This window comes from Phymastichus coffea, unplaced genomic scaffold, assembly GCF_024137745.1.
Source record: "Phymastichus coffea isolate CEN01 unplaced genomic scaffold, Cenicafe_Pcof_1.1 PCOF00200, whole genome shotgun sequence".
In the NCBI taxonomy this organism is placed as follows: Eukaryota; Metazoa; Arthropoda; class Insecta; order Hymenoptera; family Eulophidae; genus Phymastichus; species Phymastichus coffea.
Genome location: NW_026707011.1, coordinates 59,173 through 84,721, shown reverse-complemented (window position 1 = coordinate 84,721; position 25,549 = coordinate 59,173). Strand labels below are relative to the sequence as shown.

The following is a 25,549-nucleotide window of genomic DNA, read 5'->3' as shown; positions in this document are numbered from 1 at the left end:
GGGTAATGATGATTCCACTGGTCCTTTTGTCATTGATGTTTTCAAGTTAGTATTTTTTTTCTTTTTTAAAGAAAGCTGTACTGAGAGAAGTATTCACAGTCTTCAATAAATGAAAATTAAACGATGCGACCAAATCATCTTTGATAGCTGTACAATTACAGAATTTGTCTATAAAATCAATTGTAAAATATAGTTTAATCTATAAAGTATAAATGTACCTCACGACAATTCTACATTCGAGGAAATAAGAGACAAAACAGCGTTCAAAAGTATCTTCAACAGCCAGCGGTGTTAGAGACAAGCGATACTGATAAAATGGGACCTTCGGCAGAGTGTCATTCTCTTAAAAACAACTCTCAAGGATCAATTAAAAAAGAACAAAAAAGTGAATTATTTGCAAAGTAACATAAATAAGTAGATTAGCAAACTGATATCGATCTGGCTTGTACACGCATTTTCAAGTTCCCAAGAAAGATTATCGCTGGTTAACTCGATTAAAGCATTAGTTTGTCACGTTAGAGCAAACGATGAATTAGCTGAACTAGATTATATACCTATTCTCGCGTTCGTATTTTTTATATAAAACGCAGCATCGCTCTAAGATTTAACTAGCATTTTAAATCATCAATCAAAGAAACAATGACGCTTTACATCATCTTAATGGTGCTCTGCCCTGTTATGATTTTAGGTAAGCGGATATTACATGGAATTTCATCGATATACATATTTTTTGTATTTGCGTAAAAAATATGAAAATAATAAATTTTCATTTTGACGGGAAACTCGTTATTCTATTCAATTATCTCTAATAAGTATTATTTTTATCAAAATGATATTCACTTGCATGGTTTCAGAATTGATGTGTTTATTATTAAAACTTTTAGGGGACATCATTTCATGGATTTCTATAGTCGAACTATTGAAGCCCAGCCTATTCATTCCACATGGTCGTATAGTCGGAGGCACACCAACATCGATTGAAGAGCATCCATGGCAAGTATCAATCCAAATGTTAGGCTTTCACATGTGTGGCGGTAGTATCGTCTCCCAAAATTTCATCCTAACAGCTGGCCATTGCGCGAGTTACCTATCAGGATGGCTTAGTGTCCGAGTAAATAGTTCGATAAAGCACAAAGACGGCGCGGTGCACCGAGTCGACCAAATAATCCGTCACGAGGATTATAGCATAAACGAACTCGGTGTGAGCGTCAACGACGTGGCGGTATTAAAACTTCGCACGTGCATAGTACTTGGCCAAGGCAGTCAACCTGTAGACTTATTTAATAGCAATGAGAACGCACCAAATGGTGTCTTAGCTACAATTTCCGGTTGGGGTGCATTAACCGAAGGTGGAAGTTCACCAGAAATACTTCACATCGCACATGTGCCGATCGTCGACAAAAAGGTTTGCCACAAAGCTTACGAATTTCAAGGTGGATTATCCCATGGGCAAATATGCGCTGCTTATCCACAAGGTGGAAAGGATACTTGTCAAGGTGATTCTGGCGGTCCTATGGTTGTCGATGGTCGACAAGCTGGTATTGTCAGTTGGGGAAATGGATGCGCCAGGAAGGGATATCCTGGAGTTTACACGGAAATTGCTTATTTCCGAAAATGGATTTCGAAAAATACTGGAGTCTAGGTATATTTTTCCTCAAGTTCATGGAATTACGTTTAATAAAAAATGTTTCCACGAATTCTTGCATCCGTTTTTATCTGTGATTATTTCATATAAAATTAATGAAATAAGAAGTTCGTTAATATAGATTTACTATATATGCAAACGTGAAGATTAACCTTGGAACTGAAAAAGATAATCTTGATCGATTGATTGATATCTCCGTGATGAAATCATCAGCATTATCTCCAACAGCTAATAGCAGAATTAAAATTTATTTTATTTTCGACGGATTCTCGTCCACAAGGCAGTGTTACTACTTTTGAGACTAACTTTCTTATTAAATAAAATGTTTATAAAATTTCTATCTAGAAAATTATTTCACATTATCATATCAATTATAAATTAGCATCCTTAACAATTCAATCGTGAACAACAGCAATTCCAGTGTAAACATCCGGGTATCCTTTCCTGGTACGTTCATTAACCCCATAAGATAATACCGGCTTGGTGATCAGTGATGACAACAGGATCATCAGAGTTGCCTTAGAGGGTCCTATTCTCCTTACCGATAAACGGAGCAGATTAGACCCCCGGAAATACCATCTCAACATTGACATGCTTTGCCGCACACGACTTTGGTGAAGTTGCCATCGCGTCTTCTTGAGCTTCTTAACTTTGGGCAATCAATCGTACTAGTTGAACGGTCTTTTCAACGTAATATCGTTTTTGGAGGTGCCAAACATGTTGATTTTGAAGTGTTCGTGGCACATCACCACGACGACGTCTTACAAGGTGCCTTCACTTGTAGTTTGGAGCTACCAACTCTTAATGTATCCAAGACGATAATTCTAAGTACAATAGCCAGCGGCGAGAATGATGTCATTAGAGATGATGTTACCGCCGCATAAGTGGAAACACAGTGACTACACAAACACTTACCAAAGGTGTTCGATCGATGTTTCCCGACCACCTATTATATAACCTTGAAGAGTGAATGAATTGATACCTACCATATACCAAGGACAGCAGCTTGGCACGGAATTCCCTTTAAATTTGTTTTTTTCTAAATTTTATTTACTGTATTTCTAGGTTGAAAATGAAGTTGCAATGCAAGTGAAAATGTAATAAATTATTTTTCATTTTAAAAGAAAATTTTTAAATTGTTTATTTTTAGCAAAAAATTTAACTAACTACATCTTTAACATTCTTATATGTTTCCATAGCAAGCACAAGTACTAAAGTAATTAGTTGTAACGTCATGCTGGCATTGTAGCGACTTGGAGCTTTTGCCAAAAATCGACAGTCCAGTGGTTTTTATACCCGATTCTGCTTGATTTTAAGGTAATCAATTGCTTAAATCTCCAGTTGTTCAAGCGTGTCTCTGTTAAAATCCCTGATAAAATCTGGTGGGCCGGGGTCAATTTTTAAATTTTAATCGGTCGATTACCTTTTCATTGCAAGATGAATTGATATATATTATCGATCAGAATATTACGAAATGCGAGTCATCTTCGCAAACTATGTAGACTTTCATAAATCAGTAAGAGAAAGTACACAAGAACGTTGGTTTCGTAATATTGCGCATGATTTTGTTTATTTCACATCGCAAAATTTTACAAAAAATTAGATGCCCGACTTCTCGCTAATCCAGTCGCGATAGTAAGCGACTTCGGTGTAAGCACCAGGGTAACCCTTTCTAGCACAACCGTTACCCCAGCTGACAATACCAGCCTGACGACCATCGATGACTAAAGGTCCACCAGAGTCACCTTGGCAAGTGTCCTTTCCCCCTTGCGGGTAAGCAGCACAAATTTGCCCTACGGGAATTCCACCCCAGCTTTCGTATGCTTCGTTGCACGCAGATTTACTAACGATCGGCACGTCTACGGTGTGCAACACTTCCGGCATATCGCCATTCTCGATGGTAGTGCCCCATCCAGAAATCGTAGCTATCGTGCCGACGTCACATTTCTCGTTCTGCTCGAACAGTGCCACGGGTTGGGTTCGCTCGTTAAAGTCGATCTTGGTCTTGAGTTTCATAAGTGCGATGTCGTGGTGGGGAATGCCTTTCGCGCTTTTCGTAAAGTTTTCGTGGCGAATCACTCTTTCCAACGCGTGTACCGCGCCACCCTCTTCCATCACCGAGCTACCGACGCGCACGGTCGTCAGATCGGGCGAGTATCCGGCACAGTGGCCAGCCGTCAAAATCCATTGGTCGGCGACGATACTGGCACCGCAGAAGTGGAAACCGTAGGCTTGAAGCGACACTTGCCAGGGATGAGTTTCGATCGTTGTCGGTTTGCCGCCGATTATGCGACCGTGGGGCGTGTACAATTCGGCAGTCGGCCGTTCCGCGCGCCGATGCCAAGGCTTCCCTGAAATGGCCATTCCTTTTTTTACAATCGTCTGCTTTCCCGTTAAATGTTCCAAACGACGCCTTACCATTGACCAATGCCAAGAGGACGCAGCTAACGGCGACTCGATACATCTTGACTGGAGTTTTGTCGAGAGCAACTACTTATAACTGTGAAAAGGCTGCGAAATTTATATGAAAAAAGCGGCATAGATCATTAGCAACGATAAGTCGTCGTTGCGCAAGCCTCGCGAGTTCGTCGCTCGCCATAGTGCACGATAAAGCATCGAGGCTATATAATCTCCGGAAGATGTGTAGTGAAGTTTTGCGGAAAAGATAATGAAAGGAGAAACTGCGCGAGGCTAGCGCCTTGGCGACTTCTACGTAGGTAAACCAGTCGCGCGTCTGAGTGAGCTTCCGGGGGAAAAATGCTCGCTCGCTGACAAGTCCCTTTTCAGCTATTGACTTTTGGCGAGGCGATCTCTCGCGAGCTGGTCCCCGTTTCTTCAGCAGCATACTGCTGTCGATTGTTCCGAGAGCATACGAAAACTCGAGGACGGATGAATAACCGGACAGAAATGTCAACACGAAATCATTGTTATCGGTCGTCTGGCGCAACGACCTAAAAACTTTCCCGTCGATGCAACGATAACGGCCGACAAAAATACAACTCATCGAGCCTAGAAGCAAGAGAAAGCGACGATTCCGGCGTGGCGCAGCGCTCGAAGTGTCAGCGCACGCGTGAGTTTTTTTTATCGCTCGGCCGAATTTTCAGGTGACGCCGCGAGAGCGATAAAAGCCGGATTATAAGAGGCCGCGGGGGATGAACCGCGGGGATCAGTGCTTTTTTTCGTGCAGTGGCAATGCAACGGCTGTTGTCGGTGACGCTTATCTCGCTCGCCATTGTGGCAGGTACGTCTCGTTCTCGTCTCTTTTCGAAGTGAATGGGGTATTATCCGCCTCTTTGCATTGCATTCCAACTCACGCGCCATCCCATTGTGCCAACGAGATGCGGCGGCGTGGCTGCTTTTTGAACACGGTTATTAGAATGCACTTTGGCGCGCTTTCGCTTCGAGGGCTTTTCGGGCTGGAGCGGTCGTACGTGGCTTTGGCCTTGCTATGCTATCCTGCCGAGAACGCAAATGGAATTACGTTTCATTTTTCCGTCGGCGAGACAGCGGAGGTAACCGGTCCTCGATGGACTTCACCGTATCGCGTGCGTTGGTGGCTCACACTGCCAAGGAACGAGATTGGCGAAAGAAAGATCGATGAAAAAGCAGTTGGGATATTTCAGCCGCATTTCTTCCTTGATGGATGTAGCCATTTCTGGCGTAAAGATGTTCTCGCGCCCGGAAACCTGCGAGCGCGAACTCTGGAGAAGCAGCATCGCCGCGTACATCTAGCCAACGTAAATAGCTTAAAGCTTTTCTTACGCTGAACGAAACTTTCTTCGGCACGTTTAACGGTGATGCACTCCTGTGAAAATACTTTTAATTTGTACTTTGCACGACGAAACCAAGTTCTGAATTTCTTCGAAAAGCCTTAAATTAAAAAGTTGCATCGAAGGAATGTTCTTATATTGCAGTAGGAAAGGTCGTGCTTAGGTTAAGAACTTTATTTTCATTAGAAGCGTTTCTTTTTGCATTGCGGTCAGCGCGCGAGATCAACAAGTTTATCGAACAGCGGAACATTGAAATTTGCAGCCGAACCTCACATCGCCCACAGACTAAGCCCAGCAACCCCGCAAGGTCGCCTAGTGGGTGGTCGCGAGGCACCGATCGAGCGCTATCCCCACCAAGTGCTGCTGGAAGCACGTGGCCAAGGATTCTGCGGTGGCAGTATAATATCGAAGCGTCACGTGCTCACGGCTGCCCATTGTCTCGTGTATCCCGCCGAATGGGTGCACGTGCGCGCCGGCACTGCCAATCGAAGCCTCGGCGGCAGCGTTCACCGAGTCGTCAGGTGGTTCGAGCACGAGCAGTACGAAGTCGACGAGCGCGGCGTTCCGAGCAACGACATCGCCGTTTTCGAGGTAGTTACTTCTTTGTGCCGAACGAGCGTCGAAAGATAAGCGATTCTAATTAATCACGCGATTGGACGCAGGTGTGTGGACCATTTAGCATCGACGGCTCGCGCAAGCCGATAGCCCTGTTCTCGGCCAACGAGACGTCGAGCGTTGGCTCGCCGGCCACCATCACAGGCTGGGGAAGTCTGCTGAGCGAATTTGGCCGCGTATCTCAAGCATTGCGAGCAGCTACGATTCCATTGATCGACGTGAACGTCTGTCGGGAAGCTTACAAGACCTTCGGTGGTTTACCCGAGGGTCAGATCTGCGCTGCTTATTACGGTGAGAGCAGCAGGGACGCTTGCCAAGGCGATTCCGGTGGCCCGTTGGTTATTGGCGGCAGACAAGCTGGCATCGTGAGCTGGGGCAATGGTTGCGCCAAGCAAGGTTACCCGGGAGTTTATACCGAAGTTGCTCGGTACAGGGACTGGATCGAGTCGAAAATTGGAAGACTCGATAGTTTGATTTAAAGCAAGTTTAGCCGCAGCGTGTATCGATGAATCTTTCGTTGGTTGTTTTAATACGAATACGAATGAATGTTATTTCGAAAGTGTGTTATATTTTGCATTTACGTCGACAGGCAGCATCCAGTATAAACCTTTATAATTATGCATTATATCAAATAAATAAAGGACAATAGGAATCCCCAAGCATTTTCACGATCGATAAGTCGCAACAGACAAGTTTTGGTCTGTGCAATTTAAATCAAATAGAACTTGTCTCGCTGGCTGCCACAAATCCGAATAGCTATACAAGGATAGCTCGACTAAACCCAACCCTCCCTCTGGTGGCATTATCGATTTGGTTGTCATCGCGAGCAACTCTCTTCGGCAACGAAAATGCTCGAAAAGAACCACGAGGCGAGCAATCGAATCTAGATCCGAGAAAAGACCGCTTACAGCAAGGTTTCCGGAAAAAGCGCATTTGCGCGTCAACGTCGCTTCCCAAATGAAGAGTGCGGGGGGGGGGGGGCGCAATTCTGCTCCGACGAGTCGTAAACGAGAGGTCGGCACCTTGCCCTTTGTCCCGCGCCGAGGCACTCCATTGTTCGTCGGCGAGACGGACGGAGCCCGAGAATCCATGCGCCGAAGAATTCAATCGACACGTCCGATTGAGTTGCGTTTAGTCCCTTGCCGCGTGAAATTGGGCCGGAACCCGAGAGCGGATAAGCTCGTAGGAGACGAGGCACACGCTGAGAGCCAAACGACGCGGCGGAAGAGGGATACGACGAGACGAAGATTTTCCGCGCGCAACTTTTTCCCGCGGTGCTTCGCGTATCGATTACCGTCCGCTCCACTCTCGTTGCGGTCTCTGTGTCTTCCTCTCAATTGTCGGCCGAGACCGCGAGATTTGTCGCGTTCAGCGCGCGGAAGTGAAATTCGACGATCGAGTTCGCGAGAATGGCCGACACTTCGCCTTTGCCGAAAGTCGTCTCGCGACCGAGCCTCCGCTTCTCTCTCGCTTTCCCGTCGACCAGTCAATCACTCGCGTGCCAAGAAAAAGTTGTTGGCTTGCCACCGCGTCTCCATCGATGAACGATAGAATTGCCTTCGAGCGTTCCGGTGACAAGTCCTGGCGGTTCTTCTCCTGATCGACAAGCTCGACGCGTTCGTTATTTATTCGGGGCGTCTTCAGCCGACCGTGCGCCCCGCGTAAGCTCGCGATTTCACTGCGGCGCGCGTAAAAGGCGCAACTCGTTGCGCGGCGAGCGCGCAAAGTGCCGAATTGCCGAGCGCAAGGAGTTCGCTCTCGTCGTATTGGCGAGAGTGCGCGTCGGATTAGCGTATCGCACGACAGAGAGCAATCGGGCGCCGGCGAGTCGGTAGCTGCCGATGGGGGCACTGGTACAGCTTCTTCCTGCGTAATCGCGGAAGCGCGCAGCCTTCGCGTATAAGGCGAGCTCGGCATCGAGGATCGCTTCCGCGCAGGCAGTTGACCTTTCCGTACATTCGCACACGTGCGCGCGATCTATGATATATATGCATATATCGCGGGCACACACACACACGTACGTAGCAGCGCGTGAGCTTCTATGCATGTAATGCCGTACAGCCTTGCCACGCGATCACGATTGATCGAGCTTTCCTCGGTAATGCACTTGGGTTACTGTGTCAATGACGATTATGCGTTTTTTTTTCTTTTCTTCTTCTATTCTCTTTTCACCACGTGCTTTCGACAGTTTTTTTTTTTCTTTCGCTCGATCTTTTACTTAGCAAACGCGTACGTGCTCGCGTGACACGAGCGTTTCGGAAAATTACGCGAGAATTTGGTCGCCCGTTGCGTGTGGATCGTTGGACGTAACCGAAACTTGGAGTTTTCTAATTGGCGAAAAGTAAAATAAACAAACAAATAAAGAACGAATTCAACACCCTGACGCTTTGAAAATTAGTGCCGAGCTCGATATTTATGCCGCGGAAGTAAACCCGACTGCTGAAGCACGAATAATAAATCTCGCACACACGAAGTGAATAATTTTGATGATATCCGCGAGAAGGCCGTTTAGCGAAATATCAGGGGTGAAAATCTGGCTTCGAAACTTTAACGTAGCGAAATATGCTTTAGAAAAGTGTAACGACAATTCGAAATGCGACTCGAGTGAAACGCAAAAAACGTCAAACACTCGTTAAAGGGCAACGGTACGAAAATAAAATAAAATATATGTTTTATTCATTGAAAGAATTACGACGCACCTCGGCATTCGCGATAAACGCGAGTGAATGCGAAAAATTGCTGATACCAAAATCAATGGGAAAGTGAACGGAATAGCCGCTAGGACAACCAATGTATTGAAAAAACAAGCAAACAAAACACAAAAGAAAAGTAGGCGTAGAGCAACTCGAATGGAGGTGAAAAAAAAAAGAAAAGAAAAAAAAAACAGAAACAGCGGCAGGTAGAAATCGATGATAACTGGCGTCCCGTTATCGACCAGCGAGCATCGCGTTTCATTCCCGACGCGTGCGTTCGCCGCCAGCCGTCGACTACGCGATTACGCGGCTCTATAGCGCGCTCACCTTGAAAACTATTAAATCGTTTCGACGCGCGTGCGGTCTATTTTCTTTTTACGCGCGAGGGTGTCGACGGGGAAAGGGAGCGCGAGTGAAAACGCGCGGCCGAACGAGGACGTGGGAACGCACGGTTTATTTTTAGCCCGGCAAGGCGACAGGTGCAGGAGAATTAACGATCGGAAAGAGCGAGGTCGATCGATTTGTCTCTCTCGCTTTTGATCAGTCGCTGCCGGGAATTCCGAGAAAGCTCTCTCTCTCTCTCTCTCTCTCTCTCTCTCTCTCTCTCTCTCGAACGACCCTTCGCCCGATCGCTCGAGATCGTGAATCTCCTCGGCGGAGATTTAAAAGAACGCCGTGAAGGATCCTCCTGTCTTCTCTTCTTCTTTTTTACTCTCTCCTACCCTCCTTTTCTCTTCGACGCTGGAGTGCGATGTTACGTAAAGGGTGGAAAAATACAGAGAAATCGCGTCACGAGTGAGGATTACGTTCGAGAATCCATATGCCAGGACGCGTTAGTTTCGAATATAAACATTATCTCATCCCATTATTGCGTAACGATGGTTTATTTAGCTGTTGAAAAACAAAGAGACGCAGGCAAAGTTTTTTTTATTTTTTTTCAATAACAACATCGCTATTATTGAACGATTAACGCCGGGTGTCGAGGACGAAAAGAGGCGAAGTGCCGAGAAGAGCGACGGTCAAATCCCATCGGAACGCCGGCGGACGCTAATTCGAGCGCGGCGAGCGATTGCACACGCGAGCGCTCTTACGTGCTGCTCTGCGCGTCGCCGCTCCAGGCGTGCTGCACATGCCGTCGAGGCTCGTCGTCGAACGCGGAGAGCTGATTGTTTCCCCGCCGCGAGATACGAACGCTCCGCAATATTATTGGACGTGTCTATTGCGCGATCATCGCGCCGATCGCTTGTGCAATGGCTTTCAGAGCCAACAAAATACGCGATATCAACAAATCGTGAGTTCACGGCGCGGTCGGCTTTGCAAATAACTTACATCATTGACTTTCAATTGCTACGAGTAACTATCTATATGCTCAGCACTTCAAAGCTACGCTCGTCAAGTCTGTATATCTCAGTGCTTCGATTCAGATTTACGATGGTACCGCTGTTGTCCATTCGAATCTTCCTCGTGTTCCTCCTGATTGTCAGCGTGACCCTAGAATCTTGGATGCCACCTATAGACGTTTCTATTCCAATGCGACTGGTGACTAAGTTCAAACAACGTCGTGCCATCGTTCAGTTCGGCAGGTACAATCAGCTTGCGATCCATCCTACAAAAGTCAGGCTGACATTGCATCGATTAACTTGGGTCTGACCGACCAAAGTGAATAAAGAAATCGCCGATCGCAAGGTTTCTCTCTTTCAGGCCAATCCGCGTTCCACAAGGTGTTCGTTGGTGGAGCGTGCCAATAAAAAGACAGATGTAGTCAAGGTATTATACGCGAATGAGTCGAGAGTTCCTGGTATCTGACCATACGAGGCAAAAATGACGAATGGTACAATAACCGAAGGTTACCGGTATGCACAATTCTCCTCGACGAGGCAAATCCAGATACGTTTCCAAATAGCACGACCAAAAATGGGAGAGCGTTCCAAAAGATTGCTCTGTCTATCAAAACTGCTGTGTGCCGAAGGAAAACGAGATAACACGTTACTAAAGATTATGGAACGGCACGATGTGCGTGAACTATACGAAATTCGTTACCGAAGATCGTTGATTGATTTGATATGCATAATCTTTGAAGCGAGGCTGGAGATTGCCGGGCGAACGATTACCAGAGTTTTGCAATGAGATCACTCGAGGAACCTTTGGTAGAGATTTTCTCGAGTACCAGATTTGATCATTGTCAAAATACGTGCACGAGTCTAAGGAATGCGTGGACAATAAAAATCATCTATACGAAATCCATCCTTTTCTGTGTCTGAATTTTTCATTCATCATTCGGTTTTTATTCATCTGCTCAACAAGTAAATGACTATAATGAACGTCAATAAGCGACGAGGACACTACGATCGATGTCATTCTGTTTTCCCTGAGCAACCATCGCTTTCAATCAAATTTCAACCATTTCAATTACACGACATTGAATAGCGCGCTGGTAAAACTGGAAACGGACGAAAATGTGAGACTCGTTTAAATTTGTCGTCGGTATAAATACAACTTTGAACATCGATGGCACGTCGAGCCACAGAAGCGCAATTAATAAACGCCCTGAATTCAGCGCCGAGAGGCATTGTCTGTCCACCTTGGCGGATGAAAATAATGAAACTCGTGAGGCGGCGGAGTTTCAGGTTAATTCATTGCGTTGGATTGAGTCGCTTCAATGGCACCTCTGCCTGGGATTATTTCTGCGGTGGGTACGATTTCACGTGTCGGCGGCGCGCGGCCTTCGTCGTGCCTGCGGGCCACGAAACGGCCGATCGTCGAGTCCACCCCGGCCACGGAAAGGGGAAAAAGAAGGGAAGAGAAGGCCGGAAAAAAAGAGACGGCGTCATTCGTCGCTCTGCCCCGGCGTCAAGCTCACCCGCCGCGCTTCGCGTCAATTCCGCGCGAGTGCGATTGGATATTCCGCGAGAGAGCCGACGAGCAGAGCCGAAGAATGGGAGCGTATCTAATCAGCGAAATTGGCAGCGTACGAGTATGGAATTGGCCTACTGGCATTCGTATGTTTTCCATCCAAGTAGCCGCGCTCGAATTGGTACGCGCGGGACGCTGTCCTCTTATCGTACGTCTCTGCTAGAGTTCTTTCGAGGCAACGACGTTAGTACAGGCTGTTTTACAGCATTCGATGACAGTCCTATCTTATTATTCCCATTTCACAAGCAATGCATCACCTTCAACGTGAATTTTTATCGAGGTCTGTGTCAAAACAATGTTATCCGCATATAAAAGCGTTTACTGCTTTTTCGTTTATGTGTTCTAGGCTATTTTGTCTCTCAGAAAATATACGTTTGGCAGAGATTCATCTCACGGCAAGAATTTATTTGACTTGAAATCTTTGCTAAGTTGCTGGGAACTAAATCGACACTTGGGCAGAGAATACAATCAAAACGGCTGTCCCGGGAATTCGCAAAGACTCGTTTGCATTATATTTCAGTATTGAAAATCGATTTCAGTTTATTTAAAATTCATTTTATTACGTAAATCCGTACGCTGCAACGGAGAAGTTGATTGAAATATTTTCATCTTCGCATGCTCACGAGTGACGTTATTTCCGATGACTCGCACACGTTGTACTTTGAAGTCCCGCTTCGTTATATCCACACGCTCGGCTCAAAATAATTTGCCTACGCACACTTCACATAGATAAGACGGTATAAGTGGCGTGTTATAGCTTGTCGCAACAAAGTACCGAGTTTTTAAAACAAAAGATAAAGGTAAATGTGCGCCACGCCGACGGTAAGCGACGTAACAAACGGCGAAGTTTGCAAGCAACGTTAATGTTGAATTATCGAAAAAAGCCGTCTGCCTAATGACCATTCCAAATTACTTTTCCGTACAAATAGTCGGATACACAACGCTGAACTATTCATTTCCTTTATCCCGAATGTCGGACTCTGCGGCATTTACGAATACTGCTAATTCCGAGCTTGGATCCATTAGGCGTAAGAAAATTGATAAATCGCAAGTGGCGCGCGAGCTTTTTCCCTCATTAGCTGATTGGCCCGTAGCCCCGTAGCCGCGGCGAGTGCGGATTCCGGAAGAGCGATCAGCCAACTGGAAATCTTGGCCGAGCGAATTCCCACGAGAGAGTCGGACCTGCTAATAGTCTGTAAAACTAAAAGAAAGTGAGAGAGAGAGAGAGAGAGGTGGAAAGCTAACGAAACGAGACGGCTTGACACTGTTTTCCGCGCCGGCGACCGAATCAGTTGGAAAACAAGAGCGCAAACGTTTACTCGGCGCGGAAAAAATCGATGACTTGCGTGAGCTTGCTCGCCAACCCTCGATCGATCTACCATCGCCAATCACTGCGCGCGGCACCACCACGCGACGAATCCCCAAAACCATACGCGTCCCCGAGGCGCTTGTCGCTTCGCTCGTTTTCGCGAGGCACAAATAAGCGGCACTGCGAACGAAGAGGAATGCACGGAGCAATTACGGTAATTCCACCGCTAGAAATTTTTTCAAGCGGGATCGTAATCACCCGTCGAGGGTTGCACGTAAGACACTCGCTCTCTCGCGGAATGATACGAGTGCCGTACGCTAAGAATAGAAATGACCTTTTCTTCGCGAGGTGATGGTGTATAATAGTTGCAGACGGGGGGTACAGCTCGCTCGCTATTTTCGCCCGCGGCGTTTCCGCGATGTTCTCGTTTTTCTTTCTTTTTTTCTTTTTTACTTTTTTTTCTTTTTGTCGAGCGAATTAGCTTTTTCAAGAATACACAACTTCTTTTCAAGCCGAGTACGCGCAGTTATTGACGAATCCCAGAGATCACGCGTCGACCCAGTTCGCATTTCTATTTTCCCTTTCCCCTTTCGTTTTTTCAACCGTTCGCAAAATTTATTTAATCGCGCTCAGTTCGAAAGGCGCCGCAGCGCGAGATTCGATTAGAGGCCGTCGGGCGCACGCGGATCGCCGTAGTGTGACGAGAGAGCGGCGAAACGATAAACGCGCGCGCGCCAGCCAAAGGGAAATACGCACAGAAGCTGCCCCGACGTCAAATGCATCGGCGCAACCTGCGAAGCGTACGACGCGGCGCACATGCGCGCGACGGCTGCGTGCAGGCGAGCGCAGCGCGTTCCGTCCGCCGACTTGTGTTGCGGGCGTCGAAAAAGAGAGCCGGATGACGTAGAGCGCCTCGGCGCTCAACCTATTTTCAGCCGCGGCGGCAGCTTCCCGCGAAATCCCACTCGACGCGTTCGATGCCGTCGATGTGGCGCGGATGCGAAATCGATACCCCGCGGGGCGACTCGCGACCGCGCGGACTTTCCCTCTTTGTTCGCCGTGGAAAGCGCGAGCCTCTTCCTCCTCGCGCGCACGGTCGTCCTCGTCGAGCGCGCCACGCCTAAAAATTAGGGACTCGACCGCTTCTTACGCGCCTGTTACTGCCGCCCCCCCCCCACCCCCCTCGAACGGTCGCAGCGAACGGAAGAAAATCGAATGTCGTGATCGGAATGTAGGTCGAAGCGCAAAAACCTTCCGCCGAAAATGAAGCGTCGGAGAGGCCCGCGTGCGCGGTAGAAGGTGCAAGTTCAAGCCCGGGGAACGTCGGCGACGGTCGGCGCGTGGCTATTACGGTAATCGGTGTCACGGGCGTCGCACGCCCAAAAAACCGCCCGTCGGCCGACTACACACCTGGCAGTCGCTCAAACTTTTACTGGCTTTCATATTCGTTAAAAACGAGCATTTCGAGCGGGAATAACGCGAACGTTTATCGAGCAAGCTGCGCAGGTTTGCACTCTCTTTTTTCATCGGTGGCAAACATTTGCAGCATTGCGTCATCGTTACGAGAGCAATTTTCCCTCTTTATTTATTAAGAAAGAGTAGGGAGGGGGTCAAGGTGTGTGTGTGTGTGTGTGTGTGTGACAATTCAAGCATTATATATAAGACGAAATCTCCTACTTCAAAGACTTCGTTATATAACTTTATTATAAATCTATAAAAAGCCAATAACGCATCGTGCCTATTTATATAACGAAAAGAGTTTCACGGTAAATCCGCGCTAAAAGTCAAAGAAAGGGAGCGCCGGGACTCGGCGAGAAACCGTTGACCGCGCAAAAGAAAAAATCGCGCTCCCCCCCGAGTTTCGGCCTGAAAAAACGGACAGCGACAATTAGCGGAACTGAAAAATCGATGATCGCGCACTCACCAAAGGCTCGCAGTCCGAAATGTCCTCTCCTCCGTCCGTACGGTCGTCGGCAGGCGCGGGTGTTCCACCACCCCGAGCGACAATCACATGACACACAAAAACACACGAGGCAGCACACACGCGCACGTCGAACTGGCGTCGCGTTCACAGGCACATCGAACGCGGAGGAGACGAGCAGGCAAGCCGAGTCCGGGCTCGCGGCGTAGGAGCGGGCGGTGCGGGTCTCGGTCGGGCGGCGCTGGCCCCGGGTGTGGCGCGCACCGGCGGTCAACCGGTCGCGGCCCGTCGCGCGCCTGGCCCTCGCGTGTGCGTGGGTGCGCTCGAGCAATCGAATGGTCATTCGCGCGGAGAGTCCAGCGCGGGCGCGCGCGGGCGGTGCTCCTCGTCGCGCTGGCGGGACACTGTCTCGGGCATCACGAGCGCTCGCGCTGCGAATCGGCACGGCCGGGCGAGCGAAGGGAGGCAAGGCGCACGGAGAAAGCCCTGGTCGCGGCGCGGCCTGCTACTGGTGGCGCGGTCACACGGTGCGACGGCGTCCGCGGCGGCTCTCGCACTGAGGGGTTGCCGAGGCCTCCGTGCGCCGTCGCTGCTGCTGCTGCTGCTGTGCTGCTGTGCTGCTGTGCTGCTGCTGCTGCTGCTGCTGCTGCTGCTGCTGCTGCTGCCGCGTGAGACGCGCGCACACGTGCGCGAGCACTCGGGTTATCGGGGGAGGAGAGAGAGAGAGAGAGAGAGAGAGAGAGAGAGGGAGCGGCGCGCCACCCTTCGTCGAGCTCTCTGCACTAGGCGAGGCGCCCGGCGAGCTTGCGGAGCAAGCGATTCTCGTCTCGTTCCGGCCTCGGCGTCTCTTCGTCGACTCGTCGTGGCATTCCTCTATGCGTTCCAACGCCGCGCCTGTACTTCTTCTTTTTTCGATCTAGGAATTACGTCTCGTCCGCGCGAAACTTCGATGAAGCTTGCCGAATCCATTGAACGTTGTACGTTCTCGCTATTTATTCGACGAATCGACGACAAAGAGCTTTTGCCTCGTTCGCATATTTCACTCGAACTTGCGTGATATAAAAGCGCATTTGTTCGCAAATGGTGATTGAAAAAACTGTAAATAGTATTTAATCGACTGCGCGAACGGTAGATTATGAACCAAGCAACACGACGACCAGAAGCAAGTTTGTCAATCATCAATGTTCGTCGTTTAAAGCCATGTGATGTCGACGACTGTAAGATTGACTTGAAAAACATTAGGCAAGAGGTTAGAGTAGATTACAATTAACTAGACGATACTCCGCAATGCCGCAATGGAAATAATGCAGCATCGCGTAAAAATGGAAATCGCCCGATGCACGCGAAATAGCTTTGCTTTCAGGTTTTTCAGTGTTTTTTTCGCGCCGCCTTCGCGAGCACTCTCGCACCGGGGGCTTGCCCGCTAAGTCGATAAAGCGCGACTAATTATAGCCGCGGCAATAAAGAGATTCGCAGCGCGGCGGCATTGTCGAGCGATCTCTCATTCGCGCGCTGTCAGACGTGATCCATAATACCGAGCCCTCGCGTTCCTGCGATGCGCGCGATCCGCGGAATTCCGCACAGCTGGCACGCGGACCTCGCCTCTTGCGTTTTATAACAGCCGCCCTTTGCCGCTCGCGGATCGTTCGGTCAATGATGGTATTCCTGTCGCACAAGTGTTTCAATGAGAAATCGCTTCTTAATTTCTTTCCTTTCTTTCCTCGTCGTCGAATTTTTATTGCGGATAATTATGCCGAATTAGCGGGGGCTTAAGTCTCTAAATTGTACTAGATAAGCCAACGACACGATACTCGGCGCTGCTGTTCGTCATGGGTTTCCCGGGTGTAAAGCTCGCGCTCTATCTTTGCGGCATGTTTTTTCTCGGTAAAGGAGGAAATCAGTCGATCGCGAGTGGCGATTTAACGGTCGAGATTTCAGTTGCAGGTCGGAGTCATCAGAAACGGGCCAAGCGCATCATCGGTGGTACGAGTGTCGATATCGAATTGGTTCCGTATATGGTAAGCGTCGCATGAAATTCTCAAGAATTTTTCCAGACGCTTTGTTCACGCCAATCTCTCGTTTCAGTTATCGTTGAGGCTCCACGGCAAACACATCTGCGGCGCGGTGATCATCGGCAAAGAGTGGTGTTTAACCGCAGCGCACTGTTGCGTCGCGTAAATATAATCGGATGTTTCCTAGTCGCGCAAAGACGTATTTTCGCAAATACGGGCTGGGAATAATGCAACAAAATAAATTCGGCGAAATTCCGAAGTTCAAGAGCAAAATTACGTCCTTCGCTCTTAACCGAATAATTGTCACTTTTAACAAACGTTATCGCTCAGCCGCAACGCCGTCAATTAAGCCTTCGTAGTAGATAACAGAACGTAAAAGTTGTATTCATTCCCGATAAAATTTCCACGATCCCGTCCGCAGTGGCAAGCTGACAGTTCGAAGCGGCACGTCAAATCTGCACGAGGGTGGCGATTCCCGTCGAGTGACGCAGGCGACGCGTCACGAGCTTTATCGCGACGGCGACGACGATTACGACTTGTGCGCGTTGCGCGTCGAGACGGCCTTTGAGTATTCCAACGTGACTGCGCCCGTCAAGTTACCGAAACTTGAAAAACAGAGCACGCACCTGATTGATGGGTCCGTGGCTGGTTGGGGATACACTGCGGTATCGTGTCACTCCTTTGTCCGATTGTAAGCGACGTTTTCCTTCGGATTCTGACTCGCTGCCTCACTTTCAGGCTGATGGAACCGTGCTTTCTCCGCGACTGCAACTGTTGAACGTATCGAGGGTCGATTTGAAGGATTGCAAGCACGCCTATCGGAATTCGTACACGATTCACGACGACGACGTATGCTACGGTTCCGACAACGGGTGGGACGGCGCTTGTCAAGTAAGATGCTTGAAATGCCCACGCAAGCCTGCTTCAAATTGCCGGCTTTGATTTTTCAGGGAGACTCGGGTGGTCCTCTCGTCAATCGCGACTTCGTACTCGTCGGAATAGTGTCGTTTGGCGCCGAGTGCGGATACAGCAAATTACCCGATGTCTACGTTGACGTTACGCAATTCCTCGAGTGGATCGAACGAACGACGAGACTGCACGCCGAATAACTTCCAAAATAATGCTCGGAATTTTGTCGAGCAATTGTTTATGCTCGCTCGCGAAAGAAGCTTCGACGTGCTGGATAAGCGTGTGCTTTCCTTCGAACAATCATATCTGCAATAGTTGTCGAGTTATATTTGCGACTAACTCTTCGACGAAACGTTGTAGCTTGGAGCTTGTCCCCGTCGATTAGTCATTCGCTTCATTCGACCACCGCTGGATTTCAGAAGCCGATCTCTCCAGGAAAAGACAGTCGGAGTCCCTGCCGAAAGTCTACCGGCGCAATCAAATGAAAAACGGAACGCGTACAGAATCGCTGATGTGTCGGAGCTACAGGGAATAGCGATTGGATTATTCCCGATGATAGCATTGAAATGGTAAATCCTGAGAGGGATGCGTCAAGTATTCGATTTTTCAGCAAAAGCTTTTCCCATTGATACCATGATTTCGATCGAAGCTCGAATTTAGCTCACCTTATTTCACCAATCTTTGTAGAATATTAATTGAGGTAATACTTTGAAATGCAGAGGCTAATAAATAAGCTTTTCAAGAATTATATAGTGCTATTTTTCAATGCTCCGCTTTCATAAATTTTTATCATTGATTAGCCAAATATTATTTAAGTTATACAAACGATTTCATTCTACTTAGCTTGATTTCTGTAAAACACTGATTTTGCTCATTTTCAGAATTTACGTTTATTCGAATAAGTCACTCGTACTTCATCAGTATTTCAGCTCCAAATAAATATTTGATTATGTAAAGCAGACAGTACATCAGTTTTGCTTAATTTTATTTCAAACTGTCGATTACATCGTTTGTTCCTGAGCAGGGGGAGTAGGGGCAGCAATTGGAGACTGGTAAAACCATTTTTTGTGTCGATCAATGGAACGAAGTCTTTCAGAGCCATTTGTTCGTAAGATCTTACATCGAAAATGTGAAACCTCAGCGTTTCGCTCACTCTCCGAAGTACAATTGAAAAACTCGTAGTTGGCCCCCTGCTCGCGGCGTTTTCGGTATGTATAAGACGATGCTGTTGTTTATTATCGCATTGCACTTATCGCTCGTTGGTGATTGAATACACGTAGCCTGTCTAGCTTTCTGCTAGGGTGCAGCGTTCGCGATTGCGAGTACGCATATAATTAGACTAGCAATCATTGTTTGATTCAGTGTTGGCAGTATTAGTAAAATGTGAGTATTGATCGCATCGTCGCTTTTCGCAACTGCGCCGTATTTATCGCGAATCTTTGCCTCTCAAGGCGTTGCTGCAAAGCGATTTTGCGTGCGTAATCGGCGCCGATGCGTCGAGTCTGGTCTCACTGAATCCATTCGGTGACCACGAGCCCATCGCATTCGAGAAGATTTCGGACGTAGCTGGGCTCTGGATCTACACAGACAGCACGACGCTGAACGACGTGCACAGCAACATGTACAAGTACTCGTACTTCGGGTGAACGATGACGATTTGCGCGCAATGCAGTGAGGCAGCGAGAACTCGCGAGCTTCGCGAGCGTGCAGTACAATTTTTCTGGAGATCATGGCGCTTTTAGACTATCGACAATTCCATGGAGAGGATTACAGCTGCGTCACTCACGGTACGATCTTGCAGTACTTGAACCGACCACTGCCTACATTCAGATGGTCTCCGACAAAATATCAAACATTAGCGGACTTTTTACAAAATGCTGCTCTGACATTTTAATCTCAAGACTCTGGTAGATAAAGTCACTCCATGGCGACGGTGACTGATGGACGACCCGATACACCGTGAAAACTCGCAATCTCAATATCAACGAAAATGCGGTGACAACGTGCGACGTCGTCAGCGTGTGTAACGGGTAACTTTGGATATCCAGTGGCCGCGTGCGCCGCGTGCGCCGCGTGCCGTCCGTGCACTTGTTCGCAATTTCGCAGGCCCTACTTCAAAGACTTCTGGAAAACTCCAATCTTGAGAATTTTCCTGGGCGCGTGATGCACAGTCACGTCTACAGTCAGCCAGAAGATTTCATTGGTCAGGCGGTCGTCGTGTTGGGCGCTTCGAGATCGCCCCCCATGCCAAGACCATTTGTCTAAGTCACAGCAAACCAAAGTAGGTACTATCAGCGTATTTCACTTGGCGTCGAATGTATGTGTGCTCGTTCGGAGGTCGACCTATTTAACGTCGCGTAAATTCGTTATTTGTCACGCGTGATAATCACGAGTCGCCACTATCAATTCGCAGAATCACCGGAATCCCCTACCGAAAAACATCGTCAGCTGACGCTGAAGCACGGATCGACGCATTGATTCTGGGCACGAGGTACGAGTTTAGCTAGCCCTTCCTCGACGAGAACGGTGGCATCGGGGTGCTTCACAATCACGTCCGCCCGCTGTACAAGCAGTTCATGAACGTCGAGCATCCGCGTATGGCTTTCATGGGATTGCCACTTCTCGACGCGTTCGGGTCGATGGAATTTCGTCCTCTTCTTTCCGTAACGCGATAGTCGAGCGAGAAAATCCGAGTTTCCAGAAGCCAGAGGCGCTTATCGATCAAAGTCTTTGTGGATATTTCGGTGACCTTTGATTTATTCAAGCGCCCGTTCTGAATTCGTAGCGTCCCTGCGAAACTCCGAGGAGACGATGCGCGAGGACTCGAAGCATTTACCACCGAGCAAACGCGAAAGATACGCTCAGTGAGCTTACAACGACAACCTCGCCAAAGAGGCAAAATTCAAGCCTCTGCCGAAACTCTACGAACAAAGCAGCAAGAAATAGAACGCCTACATTACAAGAAAAGTGACTTGGTCATTCACGACGACGGAAACATTGAGATTGTACATCCCGGTGGAAGGGACAAGTAGTCAATGCCTTTTACCAAAATGACCTTGAAATGGAAGCAACCGTTAATTGAACTGAGATTAGCAATTATGCGAATTTGTTGAACATCAAACGGGGTTTTGAACTTGACGACCAACAAAGTGTTTGTTCATTATAATTTTGATTCATTATAATTTTGGTTCATTATGATTTGTGCGTTATTTACGCTTTCCCATCGAATAATGCCACAGCTTCTCATCGATTATTGAAAAACACATTTCTCTAACAGCCAATTGCAATAAAAACGTAACTTCCGTAATAATAAACTTTGTGCACATTGAACAAGTGCAAAGTTTTTGCAGAGCGCTTCGAATCGCTTGCTCGTGCCGTTGGAGCAAGTTTTTAATTTTTAATAGTCTTTCAAAAGTAGCGAGTATGTATTTTATTTTCTAGAGGGTAACTCTGGTACTCCGTATTTGACGACGAACAAGGGTAATTTTGCCATTTACATAAAGTAACGATCGATTTCCATTGCATAAAAATAATGTTAAATTTATTTTTCAATGTTTCATCATCAATGTTTCTTTTTATCGTAACTATGAGGAAGAGATAAGTGAAATTTGTTGTGCAACGATGTTGTCTCCTATGTAAGAATATATATTCCATTATATAAATTATATAGTGAATCAATATCGTTCGTTTTTTGAACAAAATTAATCGTGACATTCATTTGTTCCAATTTCCAAAGCCATCAAAGAGGGTTCGACATTGCTATCTAATCTTGACTAAAGTTGTTAGCTAAACCCCTACTTCGCCGACTGCAGAGTTTTCAGTATATAAAATGAAGCTGTTGTTTCTCATCGCGAGTATTTATCGCTCGTTAGCGATTGAATTCTCACTCTCTGCGAGTTTAGCTTTCCAGTGGATTTCAGATTTATTGTGTGGTCCAAAATGTGAGCATTGGTATTGCTAAATTATAGAAATCTGTGCAATGAAAAATAATCGTTGATTTCCCTAGGCGGACGCAATTTTTGTTGCTCCTCGCGTTACTTGTTGGTGCGCACGGTGCCAAATTGCCAAAGAAAAAGGTGTGCGTGATAGGTGCAGGTGCGTGTGGTATAATTTCGCTGAAGCAATTCGTCGACCATCCTGATGAGTTTGAAGTCATTGCTTTCGACAAGAACTCGGACGTCGGTGGACTTTGGATCTACACCGACAGCACGACGCTGGACGAGTACGGACTGCCCGTGCACAGTAGCATGTATAAATACCTTAGGTAAGCGATTTCGACTTGTCAAAGGCAGCGAAGAGCGTGACTCGCGAGTTTTACAATTATGCAGAACCAATTTACCGAAGGAGATCATGGCAACTCCCGACTATCGAGAGTTCAATGGCGATCGCAGTTGCGTTACCCACGAGACGGTTTTGCAGTATCTGAGGAATTATACCGACCACTTCCAACTTCGGCGCTACATTCAGGTGGTCACCAACATAATATCGAATGTTAGCGGACTCCTTTCAACGTGCTGATCTGACTTTTTAAGCACAACACTTTGGTGGATAAAGTCACTCCGATCCGCGGCAACAGCGACTGGCGGACGACCAAATACACCGTGGAATCTCATAATCTCATTACCAACGAGAGCGCAGTGACAACGTGCGACGCCGTCAGCGTATGCAACGGGTTCGATGATTAATAAACAACTAAAAATATGCTACGACGTCGACTTTTTTTTTCTGACGCAATGAAATTACTTTTTACAGTCACTACTTCAAACCGCATCTACCGATAATATCGAATCTAGAAAGTTTTCCTGGACGAGTACTGCACAGTCACATTTATCGCAAGCCAGAAGACTTCGCTGGCCAGACTGTGGTTATATTGGGTGCTTCGCTCTCTGGCATTGACCTCAGTATCGAGATAGCCAAATACGCCAAAAAAATTTATCTAAGTCACAACAAACCAAAGTTAGTATTACATCGTAATCAATTTTGACGCATCATATTTTTTATCTGGTGAGGTCATTAGATCTAACACTTTCCTTAATACATTATTTACGATCAAAATATTTGATTGGTTATAAGATGACGTGCAAAACTAAAAATCTACACGTTACTATGAATTTTCAGAATTACAAGCCCATTGCCAGAGAATGTAATCCAAGTTACTGGAGTTGTCGGGGCTAACGGTGACAAATTGATACTCAAAGACGAATCGAATATAACAGCTGAAGTATTAATTTTCTGCACTGGCTACGAATTCGACTACCCCTTCCTTGACAAAAACAGCAGTGGCATCGAGGTCGTTAACAATCATGTCAAACCGTTGTATAAGCAACTGATCAACATTAAGCATCCATCCATGGCGATAGTTGGATTGCCTATACTCGCCTTACACTTTCCAATATTTTACATTCAGGTTAACTATGTTTTTTCCTCTCTTTTGCAATCTTTTGAGAACAAACTTATCGATCAAAATCTCTGTGAATAATTCAATGACGTGTTATTTATTCGCACTATCCGTTTTGAAATGATCCTGTCTCGGCTTCGATATTCTACGAAATCCAATTTAACCTTCTAACTTACGGAATTTTCGAATTTCCAGTCACAATATTTCCTCGCTCTACTACAAGGCAAAGTCAAGCTACCCAGCAGAGAAGAAATGCTCGAGGACTCGGAACGTTTGCCGCCGGGCAAACCCGAGAGATACGCTCACTTCTTAGGCCCCGCTCAGTGGGCTTACAACGACGATCTCGCCAAGTTAGGACAATTCGAATCCCTGCCAAAGTACTACAAGCGCGGTGGTCATATGTGGACCTCCTACAGAGATGCTAACATACTTCACTATAAAGAGAGCGATTTGATCATTCACGATGATGGCAGCGTCGAGATTGTACACGTTGAGGGAAGGCATTAAGTTTTTCAAAAACATACTTTTCCTAATTAATCGACTATAATAATATTTAACTTATTGTTAATTTTAAGAATTAATGTATGTTTTAAGTGAATAATAAATTGAGTTTTGCGACAAACTGATAGATCAGTAGAATTATTATTTTTCGTTAGGGTATTGGAAATGACAATCGTAATTAAAATCTCAAACGTGATCAATGATCCAAACACAAACCTTATTATTTCCGAAATACAATCTATTATGCCTTAAACTATATTTCAATTCAACCAGCTAGGTCTCCCTGAACACTGACGCTCAAAGGGCCACAAGACCTGCTCTCCCCAAAATCTCTGCTTTCTACTATAATGCTGTAGCTACTCGCGTCTCTGTCACTCAAAGATAACCCGACTTTCTCTCTCTCTCTCTCTCTCTATGCCATATTGATACACAACTACAAGCTATACTTGAAACCCTTCTCGCATTATTATTATCTTGTTGTTAAAATATATTATATTTATTGTTACATTAACGCTATTGCATTTTAATATTATCACAGGAAAAAAAACCGGAGCTTTTTTGACATATAAAAAAATTAATTCAATTAGAAACTACAGGGGAAAGTGACGTAATATTGGATTAAATTCTTTTTCAATTTGTTTGAGTACTCGTAAAACCTTTTTTCACCATTTCATAATTAGAGAATTCTTCTTTTGTGAAATTTGTTTAACATTGAACTGTTTTATCTAACGACATTTATTTACGATTGAGATTCAATCGTAAATACACGTTATCAATCAACTATACAAGTAGACAATTTTTTATGCACCGCATAATAAGATAACGGTGGCTGCGATCAGCTAACTCGTCAATTCTGCATGCTCCGTAACTTTTGGATAGATTTTGTTTTTATCTGAAACAGAGAACTCATTTCCTTATAAGTAAAAGCTTTGCATTAATTTAGCTCTATGATTATTGTATTATCATGGCAATACAAAATATTCCGCTACATCAACTTATCGCGGAATCCATCGAAATTTTACAGAAAAATTTTACTTAATAAACAAAATTCATTGTTAAGGGTTAGGTTATTGTGTTATTTTAAAGATTGAATTGAAGTTCAAATTTCATGATAAATATTGTTAATCTAGTCAAAATAAAAGTCTGGTGCTTAATTGTTTTATCTTCAGCTGCGAGTGTTTTAGATCTCCGTCTACTTCTTTTATTCTATAAACACTATCAAAAGAAAAATTTAAGTCTTTTATAAATTCTAATTCTTTTGTTGATAGAAGAAAACAAAAACAATTATTCATAAAATCGGCCAAGAATTTCGGTGGCATATTGTGATAATCGTATCATTTGTTCTCGCCTATCTAAATTTAATGCATTAGATTTGGTGTAAAACGAACAAATACAAAATTCTTACTTACGAAATATTTTAGAATGGTTTAATCTACAAATTACATTATTTACATTACCATTTGAAAATAATTAGTGATTTTCAGAAAAACATACTGTACCCTTTTTTAACCCCTAAATGATCGACTTAGAAAGTCCGGTCTTCGTGGCAATCTATAACCTTAGGCTAAAATGTCCACAAAATTTCAGCTTTTTAAAAAATATTGTCTTTGATCTACGCTGAACAGAACGATTATACTGATATACAGATCTATAAATCGCGTTTAACTTTGCGCATATTGAAGCTACGAGGAAGAGATTAGTAAATTTAATATGCAATGGAAAAAATTCATAAATTACGTAATGCATCGATATCGTTTATTTAACAAGAATTGATTGCGACACTTGTTCCTATGCTTGAAAACAGTATTAAAAATGGCAAGCACTTTTTCTTTCGTTAAGAAATACATTTTGCCAAAGAACTTA

The 25,549-nt window shown here is 45.9% G+C and overlaps 6 protein-coding genes across 16 annotated transcripts in view; 4 read left to right on the top strand and 2 right to left on the bottom strand.

Annotated features, from left to right (window-relative positions):
* LOC131673825 (glutamate-gated chloride channel) overlaps nt 1–15,477 on the bottom strand; it is a 117,696-nt gene extending 102,219 nt beyond the window's left edge. For all 11 annotated transcript variants that reach the window (XM_058952149.1, XM_058952153.1, XM_058952159.1 and 8 more), the window contains exon 1: nt 14,870–15,477. The gene's annotated coding sequence lies outside the window, so the exon portion shown is untranslated. The remainder of the gene's footprint in view (nt 1–14,869) is intronic.
* Nucleotides 536–2,001, top strand: LOC131673827 (trypsin-1-like). The gene is made up of 2 exons (XM_058952161.1): nt 536–688; nt 885–2,001. The coding sequence occupies exons 1-2, from the start codon at nt 640–642 to the stop codon at nt 1,640–1,642; spliced, it is 807 nt and encodes a 268-aa protein (XP_058808144.1). The 5' UTR covers nt 536–639; the 3' UTR covers nt 1,643–2,001.
* LOC131673829 (trypsin-1-like) lies at nt 3,044–4,523 on the bottom strand. Its single transcript, XM_058952163.1, has 2 exons — nt 4,064–4,523; nt 3,044–3,996 (listed from the first exon to the last, which is right to left on the bottom strand). Exons 1-2 carry the CDS (start codon nt 4,107–4,109, stop codon nt 3,245–3,247), a joined length of 798 nt encoding a protein of 265 aa, XP_058808146.1. The 5' UTR covers nt 4,110–4,523; the 3' UTR covers nt 3,044–3,244.
* On the top strand, nt 4,838–6,515 carry LOC131673843 (trypsin-1-like). Its single transcript, XM_058952183.1, has 3 exons — nt 4,838–4,886; nt 5,678–6,006; nt 6,078–6,515. The coding sequence occupies exons 1-3, from the start codon at nt 4,838–4,840 to the stop codon at nt 6,507–6,509; spliced, it is 810 nt and encodes a 269-aa protein (XP_058808166.1). The 3' UTR covers nt 6,510–6,515.
* Nucleotides 15,478–17,279: 1,802 nt separating the features above from the next.
* LOC131673842 (trypsin-4-like) lies at nt 17,280–18,500 on the top strand (the record flags this gene model as incomplete). Its single annotated transcript, XM_058952182.1, has 3 exons — nt 17,280–17,543; nt 17,617–17,769; nt 17,829–18,500. Coding segments are annotated over 3 exons (576 nt in total), but the record flags the coding sequence as incomplete, so codon positions are not given.
* Nucleotides 18,501–21,647: 3,147 nt separating this feature from the next.
* On the top strand, nt 21,648–23,799 carry LOC131673822 (uncharacterized). Its single transcript, XM_058952144.1, has 7 exons — nt 21,648–21,728; nt 21,794–22,051; nt 22,116–22,254; nt 22,320–22,459; nt 22,540–22,743; nt 22,906–23,194; nt 23,381–23,799. Coding segments are annotated over exons 1-7 (1,344 nt in total). The 5' UTR covers nt 21,648–21,726; the 3' UTR covers nt 23,693–23,799.
* Nucleotides 23,800–25,549: the final 1,750 nt, after the last annotated feature.